The sequence below is a fragment of the Centroberyx affinis genome, unplaced genomic scaffold (genome assembly GCF_046629955.1).
Source record: "Centroberyx affinis isolate AG114_WGS23_722 - 3 ecotype Tasmania unplaced genomic scaffold, CSIRO-AGI_Caff_v1 ptg003428l_1, whole genome shotgun sequence".
NCBI classification, from domain to species: Eukaryota; Metazoa; Chordata; class Actinopteri; order Beryciformes; family Berycidae; genus Centroberyx; species Centroberyx affinis.
In genome coordinates, this window is record NW_027281401.1 from 74,775 (window position 1) to 92,059 (window position 17,285).

A 17,285-nucleotide genomic window follows, 5' to 3' on the forward strand; every position below is an offset into this window, starting at 1 on the left:
GCTCATCAACTAGAGGTCAGAGTTGACCTGTCTTTTATTTACCACTACATCACCACCCCTGCCTCTTCTCGTGTTGTTTCTCTCCGCCTAGCGGGGATACGCCGGGTTACAAATGTTACGAGCCTATCTAAACCAATCATCTGCGGGCGGCTGGTCCAGCGGGCCAATGGGAACATGGAAAAATTGTGGCACCGCCCCCTCATTCGGTAGGTTGCACCGTGCGGAAAGTCACCTACTGGTGTCAGGAGACCCAGCTACTGACGGGCTAGCACTAGCATGGCGACAGTGCTGCAGAGGAAGGTCGGACAGTAGGACAGCATCCTCTCACATCGTATAGCTTTTACCTGCCGCTATTCACTTGGTAACAACGTAGGTCGAGACGCAGGCAACACGCGAAACGGCTGTTTATTTTGTGCTTTTTAGAAAGGCTAGCTAGTTAGCGAGCTAGCTTCAAGTTTCGCTTAGTGTCTACTGTAGCAGCTAGCATTGCTGTTTGAACATCCACAATCATGGCTGCGTTAAGAGCGTCCTACCACAGGATTTTGGACAGAATCGAGCATATCCTGCCCGCGAAGCTGAGACCTTTATACAACCACCCAGCAGGTAAGTTAATGCACATTTTATCAACCAAACTCTTGATTAGCAAGCTGAGCTGATGCCTGGAAGGTCTGTAGTCAGATGCTTGAAGATGGTTTGGATGATGGGGCCTCTGTCTGTACAGATATGCTACGGATGTGGATGCACCGACCTGTCTTGTCTCCACGTTATAACGCTTTTTTATTTTAGGTGATAAAACAGTAATATCTTGTCTTGGCATTGGTGCTTATCAATCTCGTTTTCGGCCAAGGCAAATGTGCCAGTAGCGGTGCACTTGGAGACCCTAATCTGTTGAGATAACACCGGCTAAGCTCTGTGTCTCCAGCAGCTTTGTCTGCGAGGGAGAAGAGCTGCAGGAAGAGTTTGTGGTTCTGTAGAGAAACTCAATTTCAGTAGAGAAACTCAATGCCAAACAACCGTACGTTACCAACACGATTGTCATGTTACATTGTATTATATTGTCTACTACCAAGAAATCAAAGTCGAGGATGGACACTGGCTATTGCAGAGATAAACTGTGCGTTTGCAGTCACAGGAAAGTCTTCCCAAACTCCAGGGTAGCCCATATGTGATTGTGGATGGATGATCAAACAGATCTATGCCCAACAATGCGTCTCTCTCATGAAATTAATCTGGTGAATAGCATTCCCATGTCCTCCAAAGGGTGAGAGCTGTAGGCTACATGTTGCACACTGAAGTTCTGTGGTTTGCTAGTCTATGCTGTGCAGTTCAGTAGTGTAGCTCACACACACATGCATCTATTGTGGACACTGATATTAACTTGACTAGAGGGTGTACTAAGATTAAGGGCTGTTGGCACATTGCACCACAGAGTCACTGGCGGCAGCCTGGTTTTTATTGTGTCTGTGCAGGGGTATTGGGATATAGAACTCAGGTTGTCAAGGACAACTTCCTGACCAGTAGGGAGGCGTGGTGACAAAAGCAAACTCCCTAAAAGGTGATTGGCTGAGACAGACTGCTCCTTCTTTTGCTCTCTTTCCTTCTTTTTCGCCTATAGCAGTGTTGGAGAGGGAGGAGACTAAAGTGGATATACCAGACCGCCCCGTTACTCATATTTGTCCTTCTGTGTGTGTGTGTGTGTGTGTGTGTGTGTGTGTGTGTGTGAGAGAGAGAGTGTGTGTTTGACGTCACATGTCCCTCCAAACACACACACAGAGCACCTGTGTGTGTGTTTGGAGGGACATGTGACGTCTGAGTTTTTTTGTAAACCTGTGTTTTCATTGCATTCATTAACCTGCAGAAAATTTCCACAGCTATAAAAATGTGAATACTATGAAAATGCATCACCTGGCCTTATTGCTCAGCTTATCCAAACAATATAGTTGTAATTATACTGCAACTGCCCCTATATCCTGATATAAATATCCAAATAAGAGCTATTCTTGAACTGCAACACCTGCTGGGACTGATCCTGCAGTGGGCAGAGGAGCGAACCTGAGTCTTGGAACAAAAATTACTGATTTTACAGGAAACACTGTTGTAAATCAAAGGATACGACGCTAATGGAGCTCATAAATATGAAACACAACTTTTTTGCAACTCTTTCTGCTTCTGATGCACTTGGACACACGGATGTGTTCAAGTGCATCAGAGGATGTATCTATCAACCAGATACTCAGGTATTCAGCTTGCCTCTCTTCTAATCTTTTCACCCATTAGGAGAGCCTGGCAGGAGAATTAGGGAGAGAAAACTTGGGTGAAATGAAACCATATTATGTAACACATATTATTAGAAAATAATAATTACCTAATATACTGTTTTTTCCTTTTTTATTCTAGGTCCAAAAACTGTTTTCTTCTGGGCCCCAGTGTTTAAATGGGTAAGGCCATTCCACACTGTCTAACTTGTACCAGTTATATTGACATACTGTAGACATATAAGACTAAACCTGTCACCAATGTGTAATTAGTCAGTTCAAATCAATTTGTTGATGCAAGTATGCTAGATAATCCACACCAGATTTGATGGAGTGAAGGCAATCTGGTCTATCACCACAACAGGGTCTGGTTATGGCTGGACTGGCTGATATGACTCGACCAGCGGACAAACTCAGTACCTCCCAGTCAGCAGTGCTGACAGCCACAGGTAAGTAGAGCTCATTTTGTGTTGTGGGCCATGGCTCAGTGAATTTACATTCAATGGAGACTTTGCCAGTTGAGCCTCTGAGGGCATAAAGTCTCAAGTTGAAATGTGTATTTATTGAAGTTTAAATAAGAGACCAGTTGTGAACATTATATGGTCACTGGCTTTACTGTTGTATCTAATAATTCAGGACAATTTGATTTGAACCAGAAAAATTAACCCACAATTACCAGGCGTATTTGGTTTTTGAATTTGCGTACTTACTGGGCATGCATTGTTACCTACTTCCTTATCTAAAATGAAAAGGTCTGTGGGGAAAATTGAGTTTTCTTAGTTATCAAGGGTTTTGTTCCTTGTACCGTTGTATTTGAAGAAAAGGATATAGCCTCTGACATTTTACTTTATCTGCTAGTTTGCCAATTTTTTGTTTCAAGCCGAGAACAGTTCCACCATTATAAAATCTCCCTCCTTAACTGAAAGAGAGATGTTCAAAGGCAGAAACATCAAAGTTTAATAACCCTTTTCTGACCACAGACCCTAGAAGGGGCGGTTTGTTTGAAAGAAATTCATTTTCCCATGAGAAAAGGAAGATAATCCAAAGGAAGGAAATCCAAAAAAGTTGATTCAGGCAGAAGCATGACAATACACTTTTATCCTGTTTACTGTGACTCCTCAAGCACTTTGATCAATTAAAAAATGTGGAAAATTATGATACATTTTTTAACAATTATTTCGCAAGGAACTAGAACTTGAAAGGAACACAGTCTTACTAAATAGCAGCCAGGGGAAGTTGACTAGTGTAAAGTGGAAGAGGGAGTCACACACATTGCACATAATTATTCCTCACCCAGAATATTGAAAAGTATTTCATTTGATAATTTGCCTTTTAAAGATTGCGTAAACATACTGTTTTCAGCCAGTCTCTTTGTTGTTGAAAGATGTAAAAAAGTGAATAGAGGTGTGTGTTTGTGATAATGGGTCACCCGGCTCTACTTGCGGGCGGTTAGCAATTTTGACACTGCCAGAGGCGAAATACCTGCCTTAACATCACCGATTGAGGTGCGGCCAGAAGTGCAACACGGTTTAAAGTTTCAGCCCATAGAGAGCAGTGCAAAAACAACTTTCGAACACTATATAGAAGCCAGCTCAAAAAACATGATTTGGTGCTGATTCGCTCTCTAATGAACTAGTTGGACATTAGTGCAGGAGCTGTATTTGGAAATCTACTGATCCAAAGTGTTCAAAATATGTGGCTGGGCAAGTGGATCTGTTGAGTCTTGAATTCTTGATGTACATTTCCAAAATTGTTGAAGTTTATCAGTTCAGTGTCTCTGACATCATTCAATCTGTGGCAAAGGTTGCCTGATGCGTCTGTTCATGTAATGTTTGTGCAAACAAATCTTATCTGTCGCTATTCTGCCAGAACATAGACTCTGTTCTTATGAGTATACAGTTTATCTAACTTTGGTGTGCTTAACCTTCACTCTTGCTGTTTTCCTTCTCCGCCAGGACTGATTTGGTCCAGATATTCTTTGGTCATTATCCCAAAGAACTGGAACCTCTTTGCCGTCAACTTCTTCGTTGGTGGAGCAGGAGGCTCCCAGCTCTACAGGATTTGGAGGTGTGTGTGCTGAACTCAGATCAATGAGTGCTTACTCATAACCAACCAATCAATAGCTTATCCTGATTACCTTCTTTTATCATCTCCATTAACCATTTTAGTATTTTAATTGTCGTGTACAGTAGCTTTCTAGCAAATATGTATTCCTTACTCATGACTGATAAGAAAACAATGGCAACAAGTTCTTGTTTAACTAAGTGCATTGCAGCTGATAACCTAAAAGTGGTGGTAAATGCATAACATAATGTTCATGTGTGCTTAGTTTCCAATGTCAGACTTTTTTTTTTGCCATTTCCCCCCCCCCCTTTCTGTACATCCTTTTGTCAATTTTTTGTCTATGGCTGTAAGGGATTTATGCAAATAGAAATGCACCGTATGCAGATCTGGTATCATTTGTAACAAAGAATGTCAAATTTTCTTCTTCCCTCGATAGGTATAAGCAAGATCAGAAGGCAGAGGCTAAGGAGGCTGCACAGTCCTGAGTGTGTTTGTGTTGCCAATCCTCCACTCCAGTGGACTGAAAGGGAGACACCCCCCCCCCAGTGGGCACAAACCCAGCCCCTCTCATCATCTCGACATCCCACCTGTCTCCATAACATACATGCCATAACCATTATTTTACCACAGAAAGCCTCTTTTCCCTGTTGGAAATGTGCAGTTTTCCTGAAGTTTTCCCGAGCGTTTTTAACTGTAGTCAACACACACTCAAGAATGGTGGTCATCAACGCACAAGTTGTTTTTTTAAGTACTACTTGTTCCACAAATTGTATGATTGTACGTTCTTAAATTAATTAAGTCCATGTGTAATATATCATGCACTCATTAGGAAGTTTTGCTTTTTCCATCATTTCAGGTGTAGTAATCAGTACCTCATGCAATAATTTCCTAAGAATAAAACTTGGATCTGTGTTGAATGTGGTTGAAGGAATATTTCAAACTGAATTTAAGGAAGGTGTCATTATCATCACATTTGTCTTTTCATTACTTATTTATAATTTGGTAACAATCATGGAAGCTGTACCTTAATTATTAAATCATCCTTGATTACCATGTAACAGTTCCTTCCATTTTAATGGCTTTAACTGTAGCAATCAATGTGTGTAAGCAAATCATATTTTATGAATCAACATTTTCATTTGATTACATTTTTCTCTTCTAGTCAAAACTCTATAGAAAGCTGCTGTTTTTCTGTCGTTCCTTTATCAGGAATACTTACACCAATGCCACATATTTAACATGTGCAGCTATGGTTAGGATCAGATTTATCACGGTACTGAAAGAGCCCACCAGCAAACACTGATAGTGGAAAGCTATCAAAACACTGCTGTGGATGCCTCTTTATTAGAAAGCTGTTTTATATTTTTGTGTGTATAAGAATAGCACTTTCTTTTACATGTACTTATGAGTTGCATTATAATCCCCTGAAAGTTCTAGCAATAATTTGTGTCAATCATCACTTTTCTATATTCTAATCTGATCTGCTGAGTTTTTAACACAAATGGCACTTGAGGTTGATCATTATGGCTCTGTGGCTATGTAATGGCTATGTAATGCTAATAAATCCTGTTTCACACCTATATTTGATTTAAAGTTTGGACAAGTAATTTGAATGATGATGCATTGGCTGTCGATGTGAGATCAAGTGTCCACAGTTGGTGGTGGAAAAGCTTCAATGTTTGGTCATTCTTCTGTGACAAAGTAAAATACCAACTAGGTTTGACTCATCAAATGGTTTGGAGCAACTCCTTTTATCATATCTGTGGCTATATCACATATAAGCCACTGGATAAATTGCTGCTAGTACAAATACAGTAAGTCTCACTCCTATCAGCCCTAGTCAGCGCTCAGACTTGGAGACAAGATGGAACTTGATCTCCCCCTTCTGTTTTTATTCAGCACTGCATGAAGCATGGCACGTCCTAATCCATTGGAATAGACTGGCACAGGATGAAGGACACTGGCCAAGTACAACAAATCCCAGTTTCCATAACATCACCAGCTGAACATAGCATGGAGTCATCTGGTTTATAGGACAAGTCTCAACTGACAACTTTACTTTGAAGCAAGTTTCACAACCAAAGCAGCACGCACTAATAAAACAGACAATGAGACTTAATTTAATTTGCATGCTATTAAGCCTCAAACTGGAGCGGTTTTCCTTGTGCCAGTTTTCTGCGACTACTACTTGTGGAAACTAATATCAGGACACACAATTGCAGTTCAATGTGCTGAAGCTTGTAGGAGAGTATGGAGGCTGGCCAATGGTGAAAAGTCAGATAGACGTCATGGACCAGTACTATGATCTCCATTTGCTCTATGGCTGCAGGTGTGGAGTGAGCACTGCTGCACAGACTGTAAAACACAGTCCTGCAACAACACATAACACAGACTAACACCGTGCACACCATCCACCTGCAGCCAAACACATGAACAATTTTCAGTGGTTGTAGGTCACAGATGAAATGTGTCATGCTCATTTTTGAATCATCCAGCCAGTCTGTTTTCCTTGTGACAGAATATTCCTGATGAATTTCTGGCCTGCTTAGAGAGGTCCCTATAAATATAGGATTAATGGAGGGCATGCCTTCATTCTCCAATTCATTTTAGATGCCAGTGGGTTTCCAGTGTACACAATCCTAACTACAGTCTACTGTACCTTGTGCTTGTTTGACTTGAAATATTCAGATGGTCCTTTGCCTTAAGTCCAAAGGAATCCTTGGTTTGATTTTGTACCGACAGCCATACAAACCTCAGTAAACTTGCCACAGCGAACAGCCGATTCAGTCTAAAAACAGATTTTAGTTCGAGGTGTAACTTTGAAACATGTTACCATCCCAAATCCTGTTAATTTAGGGTTAACCATGGCAAGATTTGGTGAAACCGACCAAACTGTGCCCCAGTTTCACAGAGTTTTTGCCATCCAGTGTATAATAAACTGGAAAGGTGGTGATTCGTAATAGTGAAAATCCACTTTAACTTGACAAATACAGTTGACCACATATTTAAAATGAATAATACTAGTTAGGTCGGCATAACTCCAACCAATACGATTCTCAACAGAATACTTACTTGATCTGTTTTTTAAATCACCACCACACAACGCATGGTGTAACCAAGAAAATTTTATTCACAACCAAAAACACAAAGATAGCTTTAGCGTTTTCCGCCAACACGGGGTGCGTTGACCTTCATGGTCTTGGCGATCTTGGGTTTTGGTGCAGTCTTGGCAGGGGCCTGTGGAACGAGGAACACATTTTAAGAACAGAAACCCATTACCAATATTGCCAGCATATCATAAACTAGAAACTGACAGATTACTTTGCTTGATAATACAGTGAATACTGAGGAAATGGAGCAGGCAGAGAAGCAACTTAACAGTGTGTGTGTACAGATTTAAGAGTCAAGACCCTTAATGCATGCAGTAGCACCAGATCCAAAATGAGTCACTGCCTGCTATTAATACAGGATGTGCAATTAAACAATTTAGTCTGTTTTTGGCAATTAGGTTATAGAAGCCACTTGCAGTTGGCAAACACTCACTGCACGAATGACTTCCCACTTTCTTACCAAGGTCTAGTTTTTCCTGATCTATAGCGGAGCTGACAAGTTGCCAGACAGCAGAGTACTCATAACTTTACAGTATAAACAGCCCAGATTCAACATTAGGATTCACATGCAGGAAACAAAACATCTGACATCGCTATGGCCAAATCTGGACACTGGGCTCCACTGTAATTCTACCACAAAAAGTTTACACTAAAATTAAGTAAGCCATTTCTTCGGTCTGTTCACCACTTTATGGGTCACATGGCCCGGAGGGAGTTAGACTGCAGACTTTCAAGTGGGAGATCCACAGAGACGCTTCCACAAAAATAATAAGCCAATATCACCACCAACTGGATCTTTTACTTATGAATAATATCTTTATGAATATTAAAGTACATAAATGGGCTATGTTATCCTCTTCATGAAAACACTATGATTTTCACGTCACTTGCCGTTCAACAGATAACCGACAACCGACTGTATGCAGATTCGGCCACTGTTCTGTACCACTCAACAAAATTAAACATTCAGCCTGACCAGGACACACACAGGACAACTCTTGTCTCCTACCCACATCTACCTGTGCCTTGCTTAAAGGAATCACAGCAGTAGATGAAGGAGTGATTGCATTTATCTTTCACTTCCCCTACCCAGATTTCCCAAAGCAGTCTGAGGATTCACACTGGTGACTTTTCGGGCACACACTTGCTTCTTTGTCTTGGGATTGTATGTATTCAAAAGGCTACATGGGGGATGAACCATAAAAAAAAAAAGAAAAACTACGTCTTATACATAAGGGAGATCTTACCTTTGCACTGGGGGCAGAGGGCTTCTTGGTTGCCTGCTTTGCCTTCTTGGCCTCCTTGGCAGCCCTGGGAAATAAAGAACAAAGAGTGAGCCACAAACAAAACAATCAGAACAGAGTCAGCCATGCTTTTGCATAACGAAGAGCTCAAAGTTTGAAGGTTACAGTCAAATTAATCATACATCAAGAAAACGTGATGTATGATTGGATGACTTGAGGTATGACTTGTAAGCACATTTTAAATAGAGCCTCAATTGTTGAGTTCATCAGCGTGACATCATCCTTCAGCCCGAAATTTAAGGGCAACGTTGGATCTTTATCATTCTGGAAAAAGAATATGTAAAAACCAGGGAGGTCAGAATCTGTCTTTACCTGATAGCTTGCTCCCGCTGGGCCTTGCGGACCTCAGGCTTCTGGTTCCTCTTGGCCATGATCTCGGCCAGGGAGGCCCCAGTAATGGCCCTCTGGAACTTCACTGCACGGCGGGTACGCTTCTTTGTCACCTCTTCCTGTCATGACAAATTATGGCCCATATTATTACGTGACACGAATTATAAGAAAGTAAATTATTCACCGTTAATGGATGCAGAAGTGCAAGGCAGTGGAGGTATTTTCTGTCCTACATAACTGGTGGCTGGCCTATGTCATTTGGTACATATGTTGCTAAATATTCGCTTGTTGCTAGCAAATCTGTCTACCAGCCACTTTGGCAGGTAACCAGTCATCACTTAAGATCTGGATGGCTTGTAAAATAGTTAGATGTTTGTTATTTTTAGGATTTACCAGCCACTAGCTACAGACAGAAGTTTCCTGCGCTACATTACACCCTCTATGTGTACCACCTGCAGCACTATAATCACCAGCAGGTCACAAGTCAATCAGCAGAACCAGAGTGTCCAAGGAGGCAGATGCTGCTCACACCCTAAACACTATGGCACTATATGGGAACTGATCTCACTACAACAGTAGGACATATTTTACTGCATTTGTGGATCTTTTACCAACACCTTGATTAATTTCAGCTACAGTGAACATTTTATAAGTAACAACATGTTTCAATTATGTGCCAGTTTTCTGCGACTACGAGTTGTGGAAACTAATATCAGGACACACAATTGCAGTTCAATGTGCTGAAGCTTGTAGGAGAGTATGGAGGCTGGCCAATGGTGAAAAGTCAAGATAGACGTCATGGACCAGTACTATGATCTCCATTTGCTCTATGGCTGCAGGTGTGGAGTGAGCACTGCTGCACAGACTGTAAAACACAGTCCTGCAACAACACATAACACAGACTAACACCGTGCACACCATCCACCTGCAGCCAAACACATGAACAATTTTCAGTGGTTGTAGGTCACAGATTAAATGTGTCATGCTCATTATTGAAACATCCAGCCAGCGTCACAATGAATTTCAAGACCCCTTGCAAACACACACACACACACACACACACACACACAACTTGTTACTTACAGACTGGCCCTTCTTGTGCTTGCGCCTGTACAGGACAGTCCAGTTGATCTGTCTAGGGTTCCTCTTGGCCAGGAAGGCAGACTCACACTTGGCATTCAAGAACTGGAACACCTATGAAGACATGTAAGAAAAGAGTTTCAGTACAAAAGGTATCTGATATGGGAATGCAGCATAGAATTAGTACACTAATGGGAAGTAACCCTCATCTTGTCACTGAGCAGCAGCAGGTAGAGGAAGCTAGCGTTAGCAAGTGTAGCTGTTACATGGGGTTTCATGGGAGCCGGCTAGGCCTAAAAACGAGACAGTTGCTGATGTTTACGTTAGAAACACCGTAAACAGAGTATAAAGGCATAAATACAAAAATTTACACAGTCTATTATAATGGCCGTCACATCGAGGAACCACACAACGCGGGGACAAACTGGTGTCGGAATCGGAACGTTACCTTTCCGTCTATCCTGGCGTATCGGCGGCCATGGCCGGGGTATATTTTATACCCGCTGAAACTGCACAACTCGACCCTGAAAATGACAAATGTTGATCATCACTGAAAGAAGAGGATACCACTCTTCACATAAGGACGATAACATAGAGATAGTGTTTATTTAAACGTTGTGATGGCAATAGATTTTACTCCATAAACTTACTTCATGATGGCGACGAGAGGGCACAAAACCGGAAAGAAAGATGACGGATACGGAAACGGAATTGTATGACCCGTACCCGTATGATTATTTATAAACTAATAGCCAGCGGTCAATTTTTAGTCGGTTAAATTATTGTTAATAGTTTTAATACATATACAACGAATATTCGCTTTTTAAAAATTATTTTATTCAAAATATCACTGTGGCCAATCATCTGGCAGACATGACAAGGCTACGGTTGCTTAGCTAGTATTACAAGCGGGAAGTAAAACGCTAACGTGAATGGATCATGGATGTAACAACTTAAACAAAACAGAAATAGCTAACGCCACTTTTGAATTGGACTGAGCTCTTAAGCGGGCTCTTTTTATGTCGTTAACGTTAGATGTTAGGTAGCTTCACCACTTGTAAAAAAAAAAACTCCTTGACTACAACCTGACGCTATCTAGTTACGTTAGCGCGCTGTAACAAACCATCAGCTTGAGTGTACAAAGTTTGTAGTCTTTTCAGGACCCGAAGACATCAGTACCCAACAGAGAAACCGTCAACTTGAACTACATTTCCCGGCACAGCTGTGGTTAGCTGTTTGAACCTCTCGGTCCTTGTCAAACGACAGAAGCTTGTCTTCCATACTGCAGCTTACAGTTGATAGCTAACGTTAGGTCTTGTCTGAGGCGTAAAGATGGGTGTATCAGATTTGAAATTTGATACAAACGCAGGTGAGTGTTCAATTTGTCGTTTTCATCAGCCGAACAGTGATGATACTTATTTGTTTAGCTGTCCCGATTACGTTTATTATAAAAGTTTATCAACCCGCAGTGTTGTCGTTAGCTAATGTTAACGTTAGTGGCTAACTAGGTTTATGTGTCATTCACAACGGCCAGGATGCAGATCAAAACATCCTCTACAGTCCTCTACATCGCACTGTTGCTTATATGTCTTGCTGAAGAACTAGCTTAGTTAGCTGTCAGAAATATAAATTGCACACGCTCTGTCTATTGCAAATCAATATCTGATAGTATTTTGATTCCTCGTGCCCTTGTCAGTTCACATCTGTTAGTTAACTTGCGTGTATTAAGATATCATGTTAACCAATACCTGTGAACTGTTCAGCCATCATCTAGCTAAGGTCATTGCGCTGGTGAAAATAACATTTTGATAATCAAACCAGTTAACTGCTATCTTTCCAATTGTTTCTTTCTTTTATCCCAAAACTTGTGTAACTGTTGGCAGATCATTAGACATTACATCCTTAGCTACACAAGTGACTAGCCTACTTTTCTCCTTTTAGGTGTGTCTCTGTGTGCTGATTTATGAGCTTTCCTGCTGGTGTGACTATGCACACTTCTGTAGTCATAGTGATCAGCAACATGGTGATTATGGATTTCCAATCTGTTCATTCTCCTTCTTCTTTATCCTTTAAGGACCCGTAGTGGACCTTTCAGCCCAAAGCATGCAGAAGTTGGATCCCACTTTCATCTGCTCTGAGGACACACACACTCTCATCCTGGATCGCAACCACATCATGAAACTGGACCATCTGGAAAGGAGTCCAGGCCTCCAGCAGGTGAGTTAAGGTTCTCCTTCACTAGGTGCTGAAATATGTTGTAGCTTAAGCCTACTAGTAAATACAGTTTCCTGATTTGATGTCTTATTGTCTGTATGTCTTTCTCTTTAGCTATCTGTAGCCAGTAACCGTTTGGTGCGAATGATGGGTGTATCTCGGCTAACAGAGTTGAGAGTCTTGAATCTTCCTAATAACAGTATTGGCTACATTGAGGGGCTGAGGGACCTGCCACACCTTGAATGGCTTAACCTGTCTGGTAACAATATCAAGGTGAGGAGAGGGGGCATCCATAAGGGCACTAGGCTTCTCATATACTTCTATATTATCTTTTGTGTAGGATTATGAGAAAAAGCATAGGGATGTCATAGCATGGATGAAGTCATTGGTTTCAGCCCATGTGATAATATGATACAGGTTTCACTGATTGTGTACTCTTTAATTCAGGTCATTGAACAACTTAACAACTGTGTTTCCCTTCAACACCTGGACCTGTCTGACAATAACATATCTAGCATTGGTGATCTGACTAAGCTGGTAGCGTTAAAGGTGAGTATTGAAGCCTCTGAGGTCTAAAAGTGTGCCTAAATAAATAAATGCACTCAATCATAAAAGGTTAAGTCAGTTGCTTTTATTTGTCCTGGGTTGATTTGCTGTCACTTTTTTTGCAGACACTTTTGCTCCATGGAAACAGCATTACAACACTCCGTACTGTTCCTGCCCACCTACCGGCCCACTTATCCATTCTCTCCCTGGCAGAAAATGAGATAAGGGATCTCAATGAAGTAATGATCTTTTCCCCTTAATTAAAAGGGTAGCACTGATACCTAAATTAATTAAACGGAGGCTTATTACAGTTGACTGATTTCTGGAAGTGTTTGTTTTCTCTGCATCCTCTACTTTTATTTCCGATTGTTCCATAGGTATCGTACCTGGCACCTCTCCATGAACTGGAGCAGCTCTCCATTATGAGCAATCCTTGTGTTATGGCGACCCCCTCATTGCCTGGATTTGACTATCGGCCGTATATCATGAGTTGGTGCCTGAGCCTAAAGGTCCTGGATGGCTATGTAGTTTCACAAAAAGAAAGGTTTGTACACTTCTATGCTGTTGCAAGTTGTTAGCTCAGATAAATGCAGGAATATTTTGAAATGTTTGAATCTTAATTCTTGTGCCATATCATTATGATTTCAGTCTCAAAGCGGAGTGGCTGTACAGTCAGGGCAAAGGTCGTTCATATCGACCAGGTCAGCATGTGCAGCTGGTTCAGTATCTGGCTACTGTTTGCCCTCTGACCTCGTCCCCAGCCTTGGAAACTGCAGAGGATGCCAAGCTTGAGAAGATCCTGAGTAAGCAGAGGTATGAGCCCGAACCTTGACAGTGATACAGACACACTTGTATTCTCATGATCATTAGAGGGCGGACTTGAAGAGAGACTTAAAGTACAATGTAGTGCTACTATGCAGCATGAAGCTCAAAACACAAGACCATGAACGATGCTCCTCATAGATCAGATGTGATCACCCTGCCATACCTGCCGTACATTCCCATGCATGTAAACATTTAGGTGAATGATTTCCTGGTTGCCTTGCCCTCTTTTTCTCTTAGGTTTCACCAAAGGCAACTGCTCCAGCAGACCCAGGGAGGCTGTCACAGCCCTCCTCGTCCAACTCAACTAGATGTGGAGACACACAGCCCTCAACATACAGTCCCACAAGGGGGAGCCAGAGAGCTAAAGGAAGCTACTGCACCTGCACCAGCCGCTGCTCCATCGATCAGGGAGACCGGTAAGAGATATCGCTAGGGCTGCTTTCCCAGGATATTATTTAATTTATTCATTAGTTCTCTTCATCCTTAGTTGTGATATAAAAGTTTCTCATAATTTTGTCTGTCTGCTGGTAATTCCCCTTATCTTGCTGTAGAGCCGACCCTGCAGTTTAACACCTGGATGAGCGCTGACTCATCCCACCCCACAGTGCCTGTGATTCGCAGCCCTAGGGCTGCAGATGAGCGCATGTATCTGGAAGATGTGCAGACAGATGAAGACAAACTCAACGGCAGCCTGCTGTCCTCAGAGTCCACCTTTCTCCCCTTCACTTCTGACCTGGAGCCGCAGCCGACCCGCTCCGATAGCGAGGATGAGACAGAGACGTTTGAGCCTGATTCCCTGGCCCCAGAGCGCCCGGCCCAGCCCAGAAAGCTCAACATCGACAAGATACATCATTCACCTCCGACAGAACGAGAGAGGGTGATTGTGGAAGAGGAAGCCATTCCAGCTGCAGGTTACCGCAACAGTGCTTCAGCCACATCAGATGGCCCGCTGGGGGTCAGAGGTAGCCCACCACAAAGTGACCTAGAAACATCTTCTGACTGTGGGAAAATGGAGATGAAAGAGGGCCCCAAGCAGGAAGAAGCGGTGATGTGTGCTAATAAATCAAGTTTGTTGGAAGCGGACAGTGCAGCAGTCAAAATCCAGTCGTGGTGGAGGGGGCAGTACACTCGCCATTGCCACGCTATAGCTAGAGAGGTGCGGAGTGAAATCCGCCTGCGCAGGATGCAAGAGCACATTGTCTTCCTGTCGGGACAGTTGGAGAGGTAACTGACAGACCATCAGCATTTTCTCCTCACATTTTGGTCAAACAGTGATTAATTATTTATTTTTATTGTTGCTGATTTCATTTATGGAATGAGAATGGCTGTACTTTGATTGCAATCATCACATAACTGATGTGCATATATTTAGATTTGATGATGATGATTGATTAAGACTAAAAGTACAAAAAGATAAAACTGTGTTTTGTGTGTAGGGTGCAGAAGCAGTATGAGGAAGAGAGGTTACAAAGGCTGGTTCAGGAGGAGGCTGTGAAGTTTCTGTGGAAACAGGTCAGTGATTAAAATTATATATCAAACCCATACAGGTTCATGCACACATTCATCACGGCTCAGTCACAGTTTGTGATCTTTTGAGTCGGCTTTTTCACTTTCATTTCATAAAAAGATCTTTGTCTTTCTGGTGATGATGTTCCTCAAACATCTTGCCAAACAAATAATACATCTTATAATGTCTGTCTGTCTTCCAGGCGGTTTAATCAAGACATACTCTAACCTACCTGTACGCTTACAGATAAATTACTTGGATTGTAGCTTAAACTCTTAAACTGTGTGTTAGCAGACAGCTTGTTTAACTTGTCTGGACCACTGCTAAATTAAGAAATCACAAACTACTTTTTGCTTTGCTAAGTAACTCATCTTAAAGTAAAACAAGTGTGTAAGCTCGCGCCCTCATTAGTTTTACACATGATCTGTCCTCTCCCTGCAGCTCCAGTCCATGCAGCAGTGGCAGCAGTCTGTTGAGCAGCAGCTGGCCAGCGTTGCTCAGGCTGTGACCCCAGCTCAAGCCTCCGCTCCTGGACTGTGTGTGCCCGCCTCACCTGTTGCCTGCAGCACCGCAGACCCAGCCTGCACAGACGTCTCCTTCCCAGACTCGGGCTTCCATTCCACAAGCGAGCAGCAGCCGGCACAGGAGGACAGCTTCCTGAGCAGCGGGACAGCGGACTCTCTGGAGACGGTGCGAGCGTTGACCCTGACGACCCCGGGTCATAGTGCCTGCACCGGTGGCGTTGGTGCGGACAGTCCAGACTGCAGTCTGCTGGAGCAGTACCTCTCCTCCGTGCAGCAGAGGGAGGAGGAGGCTGAGGAGGGAACGGCCAGCGACAGAACAGAAACACCTCAGCCTTCCTCACCGCTCTCTCCCAACAAAACAGACCAGCCTAACTCCGCCCCACAGGACGGGATGAAGCCAGCAGACAACAAATCAGAGGCGCAGTGCGCACAGGACGCCTCTCCCGCTCTTGTCTGAGTGTCCACACTTGCTAAGCACCTGTACAGAACTATGCGTACAAATTCTGCACTGACTTTAGGATCGAGATGCGTCGCTACCTCTAGAAACTTTGAGCATGTCTGAAAACTGCACTCATCTTGATTACTGACATAGACCTACAATAACAATGTACTTAGTTGCCTTTGTTCTTCAAGACTATGGTCAGTTAGCTGAACCCAGAACAGGCTTTGAGGCGAATGGTAGCTTCCTGTGAATGTAACTCCAGTTTCTTTTATACTTCACTACTAGGATCTGTTATTTAATGGACATTTTGCCTTCATGTGTAAAGAAAATGATTGTGACTTTGTTTAAGAGAGCGTTACTGACTTGGAAGAAATCCTTTTACAGGTTTATCTCTACCTTAACTGATGAAGAAGACCAAGCAAGGTATAATGTATTTATTATGTTTGTGGATATCCAATTAAATGTTTGTGAGAAACTGCAATAAACCAGATTAGGAGAGTCATGCGTTCTGGTTGAATTGACTTGTGTTAAAAGTAGAGATGCTCAGATATACTGTACATGAGCAACAGCAGGCATTTGTATCGTGACATGTTAATGGACGAACTGTTCAAAGTGAGCATCACCTGCTCATTTTGGATATGACAACATATGCCAGCATCTGATGGTTACAAGAAAAATGTAGAACCCTCTGTCTCTTTAACAAAATAAATCTGCAATTAAATTTTTTTCAAATATTTATTCTCACGTGGTTTCATATTACTTTGATGAAATATTTTGAGCACCATAGCTATAAATTATAACTGGGGGAACAGTTTTGGGTAAACTATAATATTTTCTATACAATATCTTCTATAGTTATATATTGAGTTATTGTATTTAGTCCAATGATACCTGACTGACTTTGAGTTTCTTTTTCTGTGAGCTGATATAAGTCACAAACAAGGCCTTGTAGATTATTGATCCGGTTTCGACCACAGCCAGGTGTGTCTCCTAGAGTTTCTGTAGTAACGGATGACGAACCGGATGTTCTCCTGTTGCCATGTTTACGTTCCCACTGGATAAAGCGACCCAGTGAGAGAAATGG

At 42.4% G+C, this 17,285-nt stretch overlaps 3 protein-coding genes and 2 non-coding genes across 5 annotated transcripts; 2 read left to right on the forward strand and 3 right to left on the reverse strand.

The window, feature by feature from the left end:
* The first annotated feature begins 248 nt into the window (after positions 1-248).
* Positions 249-5,899, forward strand: mpc2b (mitochondrial pyruvate carrier 2b). The gene is made up of 5 exons (XM_071539263.1): positions 249-603; positions 2,398-2,438; positions 2,620-2,704; positions 4,211-4,322; positions 4,756-5,899. Exons 1-5 carry the CDS (start codon positions 510-512, stop codon positions 4,802-4,804), a joined length of 381 nt encoding a protein of 126 aa, XP_071395364.1. The 5' UTR covers positions 249-509; the 3' UTR covers positions 4,805-5,899.
* A 656-nt stretch (positions 5,900-6,555) lies between these two features.
* Positions 6,556-6,735, reverse strand: LOC139660992 (small nucleolar RNA SNORA23). The gene has a single exon (XR_011696575.1). It is a non-coding gene; the product is annotated as a small nucleolar RNA SNORA23 (small nucleolar RNA).
* A 694-nt stretch (positions 6,736-7,429) lies between these two features.
* Positions 7,430-10,866, reverse strand: rpl24 (ribosomal protein L24). The gene is made up of 6 exons (XM_071539281.1): positions 10,794-10,866; positions 10,592-10,667; positions 10,147-10,257; positions 9,046-9,182; positions 8,677-8,740; positions 7,430-7,556 (listed from the first exon to the last, which is right to left on the reverse strand). Exons 1-6 carry the CDS (start codon positions 10,796-10,798, stop codon positions 7,476-7,478), a joined length of 474 nt encoding a protein of 157 aa, XP_071395382.1. The 5' UTR covers positions 10,799-10,866; the 3' UTR covers positions 7,430-7,475.
* LOC139660993 (small nucleolar RNA SNORA23) lies at positions 9,809-9,989 on the reverse strand. The gene has a single exon (XR_011696576.1). It is a non-coding gene; the product is annotated as a small nucleolar RNA SNORA23 (small nucleolar RNA).
* A 609-nt stretch (positions 10,867-11,475) lies between the features above and the next one.
* On the forward strand, positions 11,476-16,699 carry cep97 (centrosomal protein 97). The gene is made up of 11 exons (XM_071539289.1): positions 11,476-11,512; positions 12,218-12,360; positions 12,472-12,630; positions 12,805-12,906; positions 13,029-13,142; positions 13,281-13,447; positions 13,552-13,716; positions 13,966-14,144; positions 14,280-14,952; positions 15,165-15,240; positions 15,677-16,699. Exons 1-11 carry the CDS (start codon positions 11,476-11,478, stop codon positions 16,214-16,216), a joined length of 2,355 nt encoding a protein of 784 aa, XP_071395390.1. The 3' UTR covers positions 16,217-16,699.
* Positions 16,700-17,285: the final 586 nt, after the last annotated feature.

What these genes read in the sequence shown, in the direction of transcription:
- rpl24 (XM_071539281.1), bottom strand. An exon ending in ACGCCAGGATAGACGGAAAG is followed by an intron (nt 10,258 to 10,591) that starts GTAACGTTCCGA and finishes ATGTCTTCATAG; the next exon opens with GTGTTCCAGTTCTTGAATGC. An exon ending in CAGCGGGAGCAAGCTATCAG is followed by an intron (nt 8,741 to 9,045) that starts GTAAAGACAGAT and finishes TTTATTTCCCAG; the next exon opens with GGCTGCCAAGGAGGCCAAGA.
- cep97 (XM_071539289.1), top strand. Translation starts at nt 11,476, where the DNA reads ATGGGTGTATCAGATTTGAAATTTGATACAAACGCAG. An exon ending in TCCATCGATCAGGGAGACCG is followed by an intron (nt 14,145 to 14,279) that starts GTAAGAGATATC and finishes ATCTTGCTGTAG; the next exon opens with AGCCGACCCTGCAGTTTAAC. An exon ending in CTGTCGGGACAGTTGGAGAG is followed by an intron (nt 14,953 to 15,164) that starts GTAACTGACAGA and finishes TTTTGTGTGTAG; the next exon opens with GGTGCAGAAGCAGTATGAGG.
- mpc2b (XM_071539263.1), top strand. Translation starts at nt 510, where the DNA reads ATGGCTGCGTTAAGAGCGTCCTACCACAGGATTTTGGACAGAATCGAG. An exon ending in TTTATACAACCACCCAGCAG is followed by an intron (nt 604 to 2,397) that starts GTAAGTTAATGC and finishes TTTTTATTCTAG; the next exon opens with GTCCAAAAACTGTTTTCTTC. An exon ending in GGGCCCCAGTGTTTAAATGG is followed by an intron (nt 2,439 to 2,619) that starts GTAAGGCCATTC and finishes TCACCACAACAG; the next exon opens with GGTCTGGTTATGGCTGGACT.